Source organism: Phyllobates terribilis, unplaced genomic scaffold (genome assembly GCF_046119375.1).
Source record: "Phyllobates terribilis strain yellow unplaced genomic scaffold, ASM4611937v1 Scaffold_8__6_contigs__length_399053987, whole genome shotgun sequence".
NCBI classification, from domain to species: Eukaryota; Metazoa; Chordata; class Amphibia; order Anura; family Dendrobatidae; genus Phyllobates; species Phyllobates terribilis.
In genome coordinates this window covers 203,409,792-203,424,042 of record NW_027362768.1, presented here as the reverse complement: position 1 = coordinate 203,424,042, position 14,251 = coordinate 203,409,792, and the positions used below count along the sequence as shown (strand labels likewise).

At 46.3% G+C, this 14,251-nt stretch overlaps 1 protein-coding gene across 2 annotated transcripts in view; it reads right to left on the bottom strand.

The window, feature by feature from the left end:
* DMBX1 (diencephalon/mesencephalon homeobox 1) overlaps nt 1–7,982 on the bottom strand; it is a 159,204-nt gene extending 151,222 nt beyond the window's left edge. For both annotated transcript variants that reach the window (XM_073642684.1, XM_073642685.1), the window contains exon 1: nt 7,896–7,982. In XM_073642684.1, the coding sequence (XP_073498785.1) occupies nt 7,896–7,982 (87 nt within the window). The remainder of the gene's footprint in view (nt 1–7,895) is intronic.
* Between the last annotated feature and the right edge of the window lie 6,269 nt (nt 7,983–14,251).

Here is a 14,251-nt window from a genome sequence, read left to right as displayed (position 1 = left end):
TCTATGTATATGGGGCAGTAATACTGAGTACAGGAGCAGAGTCTTGTCTCTATGTATATAGAGCAGTAATACTGAGTACAGGAGCAGAGTCTTGTCTCTCTGTATATGGAGCAGTAATACTGAGTACAGGAGCAGAGTCTTGTCTCTATGTATATAGAGCAGTAATACTGAGTACAGGAGCAGAGTCTTGTCTCTCTGTATATGGTGCAGTAATACTGAGTGCAGGAGCAGAGTCTTGTCTCTATGTATATGGGGCAGTAATACTGAGTACAGGAGCAGAGTCTTGTCTCTATGTATATAGAGCAGTAATACTGAGTACAGGAGCAGAGTCTTGTCTCTATGTATATGGAGCAGTAATACTGAGTACAGGAGCAGAGTCTTGTCTCTCTGTATATGGTGCAGTAATACTGAGTACAGGAGCAGAGTCTTGTCTCTATGTATATGGGGCAGTAATACTGAGTACAGGAGCAGAGTCTTGTCTCTATGTATATGGAGCAGTAATACTGAGTACAGGAGCAGAGTCTTGTCTCTATGTATATGGAGCAGTAATACTGAGTACAGGAGCAGAGTCTTGTCTCTATGTATATAGAGCAGTAATACTGAGTACAGGAGCAGAGTCTTGTCTCTATGTATATGGGGCAGTAATACTGAGTACAGGAGCAGAGTCTTGTCTCTATGTATATAGAGCAGTAATACTGAGTACAGGAGCAGAGTCTTGTCTCTATGTATATAGAGCAGTAATACTGAGTACAGGAGCAGAGTCTTGTCTCTATGTATATAGAGCAGTAATACTGAGTACAGGAGCAGAGTCTTGTCTCTATGTATATGGGGCAGTAATACTGAGTACAGGAGCAGAGTCTTGTCTCTATGTATATAGAGCAGTAATACTGAGTACAGGAGCAGAGTCTTGTCTCTCTGTATATGGAGCAGTAATACTGAGTACAGGAGCAGAGTCTTGTCTCTATGTATATGGAGCAGTAATACTGAGTACAGGAGCAGAGTCTTGTCTCTATGTATATGGGGCAGTAATACTGAGTACAGGAGCAGAGTCTTGTCTCTATGTATATAGAGCAGTAATACTGAGTACAGGAGCAGAGTCTTGTCTCTCTGTATATGGAGCAGTAATACTGAGTACAGGAGCAGAGTCTTGTCTCTATGTATATAGAGCAGTAATACTGAGTACAGGAGCAGAGTCTTGTCTCTCTGTATATGGAGCAGTAATACTGAGTACAGGAGCAGAGTCTTGTCTCTATGTATATGGAGCAGTAATACTGAGTACAGGAGCAGAGTCTTGTCTCTATGTATATGGAGCAGTAATACTGAGTACAGGGGCAGAGTCTTGTCTCTATGTATATGGAGCAGTAATACTGAGTACAGGAGCAGAGTCTTGTCTCTATGTATATGGTGCAGTAATACTGAGTACAGGAGCAGAGTCTTGTCTCTATGTATATGGGGCAGTAATACTGAGTACAGGAGCAGAGTCTTGTCTCTATGTATATGGAGCAGTAATACTGAGTACAGGAGCAGAGTCTTGTCTCTATGTATATAGAGCAGTAATACTGAGTACAGGAGCAGAGTCTTGTCTCTATGTATATAGAGCAGTAATACTGAGTACAGGAGCAGAGTCTTGTCTCTCTGTATATGGAGCAGTAATACTGAGTACAGGAGCAGAGTCTTGTCTCTATGTATATGGAGCAGTAATACTGAGTACAGGAGCAGAGTCTTGTCTCTATGTATATGGGGCAGTAATACTGAGTACAGGAGCAGAGTCTTGTCTCTATGTATATGGAGCAGTAATACTGAGTACAGGAGCAGAGTCTTGTCTCTCTGTATATGGAGCAGTAATACTGAGTACAGGAGCAGAGTCTTGTCTCTATGTATATGGGGCAGTAATACTGAGTACAGGAGCAGAGTCTTGTCTCTATGTATATGGGGCAGTAATACTGAGTACAGGAGCAGAGTCTTGTCTCTATGTATATGGGGCAGTAATACTGAGTACAGGAGCAGAGTCTTGTCTCTATGTATATGGGGCAGTAATACTGAGTACAGGAGCAGAGTCTTGTCTCTATGTATATGGAGCAGTAATACTGAGTACAGGAGCAGAGTCTTGTCTCTCTGTATATGGGGCAGTAATACTGAGTACAGGAGCAGAGTCTTGTCTCTATGTATATGGAGCAGTAATACTGAGTACAGGAGCAGAGTCTTGTCTCTATGTATATGGTGCAGTAATACTGAGTACAGGAGCAGAGTCTTGTCTCTATGTATATGGGGCAGTAATACTGAGTACAGGAGCAGAGTCTTGTCTCTATGTATATGGAGCAGTAATACTGAGTACAGGAGCAGAGTCTTGTCTCTCTGTATATGGAGCAGTAATACTGAGTACAGGAGCAGAGTCTTGTCTCTATGTATATGGAGCAGTAATACTGAGTACAGGAGCAGAGTCTTGTCTCTCTGTATATGGTGCAGTAATACTGAGTACAGGAGCAGAGTCTTGTCTCTATGTATATGGGGCAGTAATACTGAGTACAGGAGCAGAGTCTTGTCTCTATGTATATGGAGCAGTAATACTGAGTACAGGAGCAGAGTCTTGTCTCTATGTATATGGAGCAGTAATACTGAGTACAGGAGCAGAGTCTTGTCTCTATGTATATGGGGCAGTAATACTGAGTACAGGAGCAGAGTCTTGTCTCTATGTATATGGAGCAGTAATACTGAGTACAGGAGCAGAGTCTTGTCTCTATGTATATGGTGCAGTAATACTGAGTACAGGAGCAGAGTCTTGTCTCTATGTATATGGGGCAGTAATACTGAGTACAGGAGCAGAGTCTTGTCTCTATGTATATGGAGCAGTAATACTGAGTACAGGAGCAGAGTCTTGTCTCTCTGTATATGGAGCAGTAATACTGAGTACAGGAGCAGAGTCTTGTCTCTATGTATATGGAGCAGTAATACTGAGTACAGGAGCAGAGTCTTGTCTCTATGTATATGGGGCAGTAATACTGAGTACAGGAGCAGAGTCTTGTCTCTATGTATATGGAGCAGTAATACTGAGTACAGGAGCAGAGTCTTGTCTCTATGTATATGGAGCAGTAATACTGAGTGCAGGAGCAGAGTCTTGTCTCTATGTATATGGGGCAGTAATACTGAGTACAGGAGCAGAGTCTTGTCTCTATGTATATGGAGCAGTAATACTGAGTACAGGAGCAGAGTCTTGTCTCTATGTATATGGGGCAGTAATACTGAGTACAGGAGCAGAGTCTTGTCTCTATGTATATGGGGCAGTAATACTGAGTACAGGAGCAGAGTCTTGTCTCTATGTATATGGTGCAGTAATACTGAGTACAGGAGCAGAGTCTTGTCTCTATGTATATGGTGCAGTAATACTGAGTACAGGAGCAGAGTCTTGTCTCTATGTATATGGAGCAGTAATACTGAGTACAGGAGCAGAGTCTTGTCTCTATGTATATGGGGCAGTAATACTGAGTACAGGAGCAGAGTCTTGTCTCTATGTATATAGAGCAGTAATACTGAGTACAGGAGCAGAGTCTTGTCTCTATGTATATGGAGCAGTAATACTGAGTACAGGAGCAGAGTCTTGTCTCTATGTATATGGGGCAGTAATACTGAGTACAGGAGCAGAGTCTTGTCTCTATGTATATGGAGCAGTAATACTGAGTACAGGAGCAGAGTCTTGTCTCTATGTATATGGGGCAGTAATACTGAGTACAGGAGCAGAGTCTTGTCTCTATGTATATGGAGCAGTAATACTGAGTACAGGAGCAGAGTCTTGTCTCTATGTATATGGAGCAGTAATACTGAGTACAGGAGCAGAGTCTTGTCTCTCTGTATATGGAGCAGTAATACTGAGTACAGGAGCAGAGTCTTGTCTCTGTATATGGGGCAGTAATACTGAGGTTGAGCCTCCTGTATAATATTACAATATAATAAGTCTGAGCCTCTTGCACATCACTGTGATGTTGCTGCTCTTTTGCGTCTCCTTGTGTTTTTCTCTTCTCATTTGTCTTTTATATTTCTGCAGTTTAGAAGACTTGGATTTCCTCAAAATATTTTATTCTATTTTTTTACATTTTGCAAGAACCTTGGACATAAATAATAGTAATAATAATATATAAGAGGATAATGTTACATTACAGTCTGTGCACATTGTCATGTTATATGAAGTCTTCCATACATCAGATAATCGACGTGCTGATACAATAGGATCTTACATTGTATTGTGTAATATAGATACGTCTGAGATAGATGATAGAAGATCGTGTGGGAGAAGTCGCAGTCATACTCCAAGGAATAGAAACGCTCGGACTTATTGGCCCATCTGAACTGCTGGAAGCTCACTTGCCCTTCAGCCCAAGCGTTGCCCCCTGGTCTCGCGGACCCCAGCAGTTTTCTGCGTGGTATCTGCTATTGAGCGCTGCCCATTTTCTGGAACTTTTGGATGTACCATAGATTGGTGCGCTGGCATTTGCACTGGCACTTTTGTTTGTGAGGCTTCATTTTTGTATTAGATCTGGATAGATAATAGAAGATGAAAACATGGCGGAGATATTGGCGCAGTCCGTCCTGCGCGGACCATGATATGCCGAGGACCTCCACAGCCCCCAGATCTGCCCCGTCCATCGCTCCACCATCTCCTCTCCTTTTCTCTACTCTATTCTTACTTTGGCAAAACTAATGTGTGTTTGGTCCTGAGAATAAAGCTTCTGTAAATTAGAATTTGATAGATAGAAATAGATAGATAATAGATGATAGATGATAGATAGATAATAGATAGATGATAGATAATAGATAGATGATAGATAGATAATAGATAGATGATAGATAGATGATAGATAGATGATAGATGATAGATAATAGATAGATGATAGATAATAGATAGATGATAGATAGATAATAGATAGATAATAGATAGATGATAGATAGATGATAGATGATAGATAATAGATAGATGATAGATAATAGATAGATAATAGATAGATGATAGATAGATAATAGATAGATAATAGATAGATGATAGATAGATGATAGATAATAGATAGATGATAGATAGATGATAGATAATAGATAGATAATAGATAATAGATAGATAGATAATAGATAGATAATAGATAGATAATAGATAGATAATAGATAGATGATAGATAGATGATAGATGATAGATAGATAATAGATAGATAATAGATAGATGATAGATAATAGATAGATGATAGATAATAGATGATAGATAGATAATAGATGATAGATAATAGATAATATATAGATAGATAATAGATAGATAATAGAAAGATGATAGATAGATAATAGATAATATATAGATAGATAATAGATAGATAATAGATAGATAATAGATAGATGATAGATAATATATAGATAGATAGATAATAGATAGATGATAGATAATAGATGATAGATAGATGATAGATAATAGATAGATAATAGATAGATGATAGATAGATGATAGATAATAGATAATAGATAGATAATAGATAGATAATAGATAATAGATAGATAATAGATAATAGATAGATGATAGATAGATGATAGATAATAGATAGATGATAGATGATAGATAGATGATAGATAGATGATAGATAGATGATAGATAGATAATAGATAATATATAGATAATAGATGATAGATAATAGATAGATGATAGATAATAGATAGATGATAGATAGATGATAGATAGATGATTTATAATAGATGATAGATAGATGATAGATAGATAATAGATGATAGATAGATGATAGATAGATGATAGATAATAGATAGATAATAGATAATAGATAGATGATAGATAGATAATAGATAGATAATAGATAATATATAAATAGATAATAGATAGATAATAGATAGATGATAGATAGATGATAGATAGATAATAGATAATATATAGATAGATAATAGATAGATAATAGATAGATAATAGATAGATAATAGATAGATGATAGATAGATGATAGATGATAGATAGATAATAGATAGATAATAGATAGATGATAGATAATAGATAGATGATAGATAATAGATGATAGATAGATAATAGATGATAGATAATAGATAATATATAGATAGATAATAGATAGATAATAGAAAGATGATAGATAGATAATAGATGATAGATAATAGATAATATATAGATAGATAATAGATAGATAATAGATAGATAATAGATAGATGATAGATAATATATAGATAGATAGATAATAGATAGATGATAGATAATAGATGATAGATAGATGATAGATAATAGATAGATAATAGATAGATGATAGATAGATGATAGATAATAGATAATAGATAGATAATAGATAGATAATAGATAATAGATAGATAATAGATAATAGATAGATGATAGATAGATGATAGATAATAGATAGATGATAGATGATAGATAGATGATAGATAGATGATAGATAGATAATAGATAATATATAGATAATAGATGATAGATAATAGATAGATGATAGATAATAGATAGATGATAGATAGATGATAGATAGATGATTTATAATAGATGATAGATAGATGATAGATAGATAATAGATGATAGATAGATGATAGATAGATGATAGATAATAGATAGATAATAGATAGATGATAGAGAGCTATGAGGGAGAGACAGATGGACTCGTTACTTCTGGTTTCCGCATTCACTTCTATCAGATGAAATCCACTTTCTCCAGCACACAGACAGATATTTTTATGACTATGAAGTGTTCGGTGTTTGTAAACTTCCTCTGAGTTCTGCTCCCGGAGCGGTGGGGTCTGACACTAGTGGTAGAGCGGGACCCTCTGACCCATCTACTGATAATAACCCATCATCTACCATTGTCACACAAAGCAACAAGACAAATCACACCAAGTCCAAAAATGCAAATAAGACTCCATTATCACCAACCAACAGGATAGAGAGAAAGAGATAGAGAGAGAGAGAGAGATACAGAGACAGAGAGAGAGAAAGAGAGACAGAGATAGAGAGAAAGAGAGATAGAGAGACAGAGAGAGAGATAGAGAGACAGAGAGACAGAGAGAAAGAGAGACAGAGATAGAGAGACAGAGAGACAGAGAGAGAGATACAGAGACAGAGAGAGAGAAAGAGAGACAGAGATAGAGAGAAAGAGAGAGAGAGACAGAGAGAGAGATAGAGAGACAGAGAGAAAGAGAGACAGAGATAGAGAGACAGAGAGACAGAGAGAGAGATAGATACAGAGATAGAGAAAGAGAGATAGAGAGAGATGGAGAGAGAGAGAAAGAGAGAGAGACAGAGATAGAGAGATAGATAGAGAAAGAGAGATAGAGAGATGGAGAGAAAGAGATATAGAGAGAGAGAGAAAGAGAAAGAAAGAGAGATAGAGAGAGATGGAGAGAAAGAGATAGAGAGAGATAGAGACAGAGAGATAGAGAGAGAGAGAGATAGAGACAGAGAGATAGAGAGAGAGATAGAGACAGAGAGATAGAGACAGGGAGATAGAGAGATGGAGAGAAAGAGATATAGAGAGAGAGAAAGAGAAAGAAAGAGAGATAGAGAGAGATGGAGAGAAAGAGATAGAGAGAGATAGAGACAGAGAGATAGAGAGAGAGATAGAGACAGAGAGATAGAGAGAGAGATAGAGACAGAGAGAGAGATAGAGAGAGATAGACAGAGAGAAATAGAGAGATGGAGAGATAGAGACAGAGAGAGATACAGAGACAGAGAGAAAGAGAGATAGACAGATAGAAAGAGAGAGATGGAGAGATAGAGAGAGATGGAGAGATAGAGAGAGATGGAGAGATAGAGAGAGATGGAGAGAGAGAGACAGAGAAAGAGAGATAGATGGAGAGATAGATACAGACAGAGAGTTTGCTCTCCCATTGCTGGTGCAGTCCCCTCCTCACCTCTGTGGCTCGCGGCTCAGTCCCTGTGACTTGTCCTGAGTGCAGGCTCTGTCGGAGCTCCGGTCCCAGGTGCAGTCTCTCTGCCATGTGCTGGGGGGAGGGATTAGAGGGGACTTTTAACTCAGGCTGCGCCTTGTGACTGGTCCACCCAGCTGTCAGTCATCAACTTCAGCGCCTCCAACTTGTCTTCCAAAGAGTGAGGGGACATACAAGCCAAAAGAAGGAAGACCAGGGACACAGAGAGACCAGGGACACAGAGAGAGACCAGGGACAGAGAGAGAGACCAGGGACAGAGAGACCAGGGACACAGAGAGACCAGGGACAGAGAGACCAGGGACACAGAGACCAGGGACACAGAGAGAGAGACCAGGGACACAGAGAGAGAGACCAGGGACACAGAGAGACCAGGGACACAGAGAGACCAGGGACAGAGAGAGAGACCAGGGACAGTGAGAGAGACCAGGGACACAGAGAGAGACCAGGGACAGAGAGAGACCAGGGAGAGAGAGAGACCAGGGACAGAGAGAGAGACCAGGGACACAGAGAGAGACCAGGGACAGAGAGAGAGACCAGGGACAGTGAGAAAGACCAAGGACACAGAGAGACCAGGGACAGAGAGAGAGACCAGGGACAGTGAGAAAGACCAGGGACACAGAGAGACCAGGGACAGAGAGAGAGACCAGGGACAGAGAGAGAGAGACGAGGGACAGAGAGAGAGACCAGGGACAGAGAGAAAGACCAGGGACACAGAGAGACCAGGGACAGAGAGAAAGACCAGGGACACAGAGAGACCAGGGACAGAGAGAGAGACCAGGGACAGAGAGAGAGACCAGGGACAGAGAGAGACCAGGGACACAGAGAGACCAGGGACACAGAGAGACCAGGGACAGAGAGAGACCAGGGACACAGAGAGAGACCAGGGACACAGAGAGAGAGACCAGGGACAGAGAGAGACCAGGGACAGAGAGAGACCAGGGACAGAGAGAGACCAGGGACACAGAGAGAGAGACCAGGGACACAGAGAGAGAGACCAGGGACAGAGAGAGAGACCAGGGACACAGAGAGACCAGGGACAGAGAGAGAGACCAGGGACACAGAGACCAGGGACAGAGAGAGACCAGGGACACAGAGACCAGGGACAGAGAGAAACCAGAGACACACAGAGACCAGGGACAGAGAGAGACCAGGGACAGAGAGAGACCAGGGACAGAGAGAGACCAGGGACAGAGAGAGAGACCAGGGACAGAGAGAGAGACCAGGGACAGAGAGAGAGACCAGGGACACAGAGAGAGAGACCAGGGACACAGAGAGACCAGGGACAGAGAGAAAGACCAGGGACACAGAGAGACCAGGGACAGAGAGAGAGACCAGGGACAGAGAGAAAGACCAGGGACACAGAGAGAGAGACCAGGGACACAGAGAGAGAGACCAGGGACAGAGAGAGAGACCAGGGACAGAGAGAGAGACCAGGGACAGAGAGAGAGACCAGGGACACAGAGAGACCAGGGACAGAGAGAGAGACCAGGGACAGAGGGAGAGACCAGGGACACAGAGACCAGGGACAGAGAGAGAGACCAGGGACAGAGAGAGACCAGGGACACAGAGACCAGGGACAGAGAGAGACCAGAGACACACAGAGACCAGGGACAGAGAGAGACCAGGGACAGAGAGAGACCAGGGACAGAGAGAGAGACCAGGGACAGAGAGAGAGACCAGGGACACAGAGAGAGAGACCAGGGACACAGAGAGAGAGACCAGGGACACAGAGAGAGAGACCAGGGACACAGAGAGAGAGACCAGGGACACAGAGAGACCAGGGACACAGAGAGACCAGGGACACAGAGAGAGAGACCAGGGACACAGAGAGAGAGACCAGGGACACAGAGAGACCAGGGACAGAGAGACCAGGGACAGAGAGAGACCAGGAACAGAGAGAGAGACCAGGGACAGAGAGAGAGACCAGGGACACAGAGAGACCAGGGACACAGAGAGACCAGGGACAGAGAGAGAGACCAGGGACAGTGAGAGAGACCAGGGACAGTGAGAGAGACCAGGGACAGAGAGAGAGACCAGGGACAGAGAGAGAGACCAGGGACAGAGGGAGAGACCAGGGACATAGAGAGAGACCAGGGACAGAGAGAGAGACCAGGGACAGAAAGAGAGACCAGGGACAGAGAGGGAGACCAGGGACACAGAGACCAGGGACAGAGAGAGACCAGAGACACACAGAGACCAGGGACAGAGAGAGACCAGGGACAGAGAGAGACCAGGGACAGAGAGAGACCAGGGACAGAGAGAGAGACCAGGGATAGAGAGAGAGATCAGGGACAGAGAGAGAGACCAGGGACACAGAGACCAGGGACAGAGAGAGAGACCAGGGTCAGAGAGAGACCAGGGACACAGAGACCAGGGACAGAGAGAGACCAGAGACACACAGAGACCAGGGACAGAGAGAGACCAGGGACACAGAGAGAGACCAGGGACACAGAGAGAGACCAGGGACACAGAGAGAGACCAGGGACACAGAGAGAGACCAGGGACACAGAGAGAGAGACCAGGGACACAGAGAGAGAGACCAGGGACAGAGAGAGACCAGGGACAGAGAGAGACCAGGGACAGAGAGAGACCAGGCACAGAGAGAGACCAGGGACAGAGAGAGACCAGGGACAGAGAGAGACCAGGCACAGAGAGAGACCAGGGACAGAGAGAGACCAGGGACAGAGAGAGACCAGGGACAGAGAGAGACCAGGGACAGAGAGAGATCAGGGACAGAGAGACCAGGGACACAGAGAGAGAGACCAGGGACACAGAGAGAGAGACCAGGGACACAGAGAGACCAGGGACACAGAGAGACCAGGGACAGAGAGAGAGACCAGGGACAGAGAGAGAGACCAAGGACAGAGAGAGAGACCAGGGACAGAGAGAGAGACCAGGGACACAGAGAGACCAGGGACACAGAGAGACCAGGGACAGAGAGAGAGACCAGGGACAGTGAGAGAGACCAGGGACAGAGAGAGAGACCAGGGACAGAGAGAGAGACCAGGGACAGAGAGAGAGACCAGGGACAGAGAGAGAGACCAGGGACATAGAGAGAGACCAGGGACATAGAGAGAGACCAGGGACAGAGAGAGAGACCAGGGACAGAGAGAGAGACCAGGGACACAGAGACCAGGGACAGAGAGAGACCAGAGACACACAGAGACCAGGGACAGAGAGAGACCAGGGACAGAGAGAGACCAGGGACAGAGAGAGAGACCAGGGACAGAGAGAGAGACCAGGGACAGAGAGAGAGACCAGAGACAGAGAGAGACCAGGGACACAGAGACCAGGGACAGAGAGAGACCAGGGACACAGAGAGAGACCATGGACAGAGAGAGACCAAGGACAGAGAGAGAGACCAGGGACAGAGAGACCAGGGACACAGAGAGAGACCAGGGACACAGAGAGAGAGACCAGGGACACAGAGAGAGAGACCAGGGACACAGAGAGAGAGACCAGGGACACAGAGAGACCAGGGACAGAGAGAGACCAGGGACAGAGAGAGATCAGGGACAGAGAGACCAGGGACACAGAGAGAGAAACCAGGGACACAGAGAGAGGGACCAGGGACACAGAGAGAGAGACCAGGGACACAGAGAGAGACCAGGGACAGAGAGAGAGACCAGGGACACAGAGAGAGACCAGGGACAGTGAGAGAGACCAGGGACAGAGAGACCAGGGACAGAGAGAGACCAGGGACAGAGAGAGAGACCAGGGACAGAGAGAGAGACCAGGGACAGAGAGAGAGACCAGGGACATAGAGAGAGAGACCAGGGACACAGAGACCAGGGACACAGAGACCAGGGACACAGAGAGAGAGACCAGGGACATAGAGAGAGACAAGGGACAGAGAGAGAGACCAGGGACAGAGAGAGAGACCAGGGACAGAGAGAGACCAGGGACAGAGAGAGAGACCAAGGACAGAGAGAGAGACCAGGGACAGAGAGAGAGACCAGGGACACAGAGACCAGGGACAGAGAGAGACCAGTGACACACAGAGACCAGGGCCAGAGAGAGACCAGGGACACAGAGAGAGACCAGGGACAGAGAGAGAGACCAGGGACAGAGAGAGAGACCAGGGACACAGAGACCAGGGACAGAGAGAGAGACCAGGGACAGAGAGAGAGACCAGGGACAGAGAGAGACCAGGGACACAGAGACCAGGGACAGAGAGAGACCAGAGACACACAGAGACCAGGGACAGAGAGAGACCAGGGACACAGAGAGAGACCAGGGACACAGAGAGAGACCAGGGACACAGAGAGAGACCATGGACAGAGAGAGAGACCAGGGACACAGAGAGAGACCAGGGACACAGAGAGAGAGACCAGGGACACAGAGAGAGAGACCAGGGACACAGAGAGAGAGACCAGGGACAGAGAGAGAGACCAGGGACAGAGAGAGAGACCAGGGACAGAGGGAGAGACCAGGGACAGAGGGAGAGACCAGGGACAGAGAGAGAGATCAGGGACAGAGAGAGAGACCAGGGACAGAGAGAGACCAGGGACAGAGAGAGAGACCAAGGACAGAGAGAGAGACCAGGGACAGAGAGAGACCAGGGACAGAGAGAGAGACCAGGGACAGAGAGAGAGAGCAGGGACAGAGAGAGAGACCAGGGACACAGAGACCAGGGACAGAGAGAGACCAGGGACAGAGAGAGACCAGGGACAGAGAGAGAGACCAGGGACAGAGAGAGAGACCAGGGACAGAGAGAGAGACCAGGGACACAGAGACCAGGGACAGAGAGAGAGACCAGGGACACAGAGACCAGGGACAGAGAGAGACCAGAGACACACAGAGACCAGGGACAGAGAGAGACCAGGGACACAGAGAGAGACCATGGACAGAGAGAGACCAGGGACAGAGAGAGACCAGGGACACAGAGAGAGAGACCAGGGACACAGAGACCAGGGACACAGAGAGAGACCAGGGACAGAGAGAGACCAGGGACAGAGAGAGAGAGACCAGGGACAGAGAGAGACCAGGGACAGAGAGAGAGAGACCAGGGACAGACAGAGAGAGACCAGGGACAGAGAGAGAGAGACCAGGGACAGAGAAAGAGAGACCAGGGACACAGAGAGAGACCAAGGACAGAGAGAGACCAGGGACACAGAGAGAGAGACCAGGGACACAGAGAGAGAGACCAGGGACACAGAGAGAGAGACCAGGGACAGAGAGAGAGAGAGAGACCAGGGACACAGAGAGAGAGACCAGGGACACAGAGAGAGACCAGGGACAGAGAGAGACCAGGGACACAGAGAGAGACCAGGGACACATAGAGACCAGGGACAGAGAGAGAGAGACCAGGAACACAGAGAGAGACCAGGGACAGAGAGAGACCAGGGACAGAGAGAGACCAGGGACACAGAGAGAGACCAGGGACACATAGAGACCAGGGACAGAGAGAGAGACTAGGGACACAGAGACTAGGGACACAGAGAGAGAGACCAGGGACACAGAGAGAGAGACCAGGGACACATAGAGACCAGGGACACATAGAGACAAGGGACAGAGAGAGACCAGGGACACAGAGACCAGGGACACAGAGAGAGAGACCAGGGACACAGAGAGTGAGACCAGGGACACAGAGAGTGAGACCAGGGACACAGAGAGAGAGAGACCAGGGACACAGAGAGAGAGACCAGGGACACAGAGAGAGAGACCAGGGACACAGAGAGAGACCAGGGACACAGAGACAACAGGGACACAGAGAGAGAGAGACCAGCGACAGAGAGAGAGAGACCAGGGACAGAGAGAGAGAGACCAGGGACAGAGAAAGAGAGACCAGGGACAGAGAGAGACCAAGGACAGAGAGAGACCAGGCACAGAGAGAGAGAGAGACCAGGGACATAGCGAGAGACCAGGGGCAGAGAGAGACCAGGGACATAGAGAGAGACCAGGGACATAGAGAGAGACCAGGGACAGTGAGAGAGACCAGGGACAGTGAGAGAGACCAAGGACACAGAGACAAGGGACAGAGAGAGACCAGGGACAGTGAGAGAGACCAGGGACAGTGAGAGAGACCAGAGACACAGAGAGAGACCAGGGACAGAGAGAGACCAGGGACAGTGAGAGAGACCAGGAACAGAGAGAGACCAGGGACATAGAGAGAGACCAGGGACATAGAGAGAGACCAGGGACAGAGAGAGACCAGGGACAGAGCGAGACCAGGGACAGAGCGAGACCAGGGACAGAGCGAGACCAGGGACAGAGAGAGACCAGGGACAGAGAGAGACCAGGGACAGAGAGAGACCAGGGACAGTGAGAGAGACCAGGGACAGTGAGAGAGACCAGGGACAGTGAGAGAGACCAGGGAC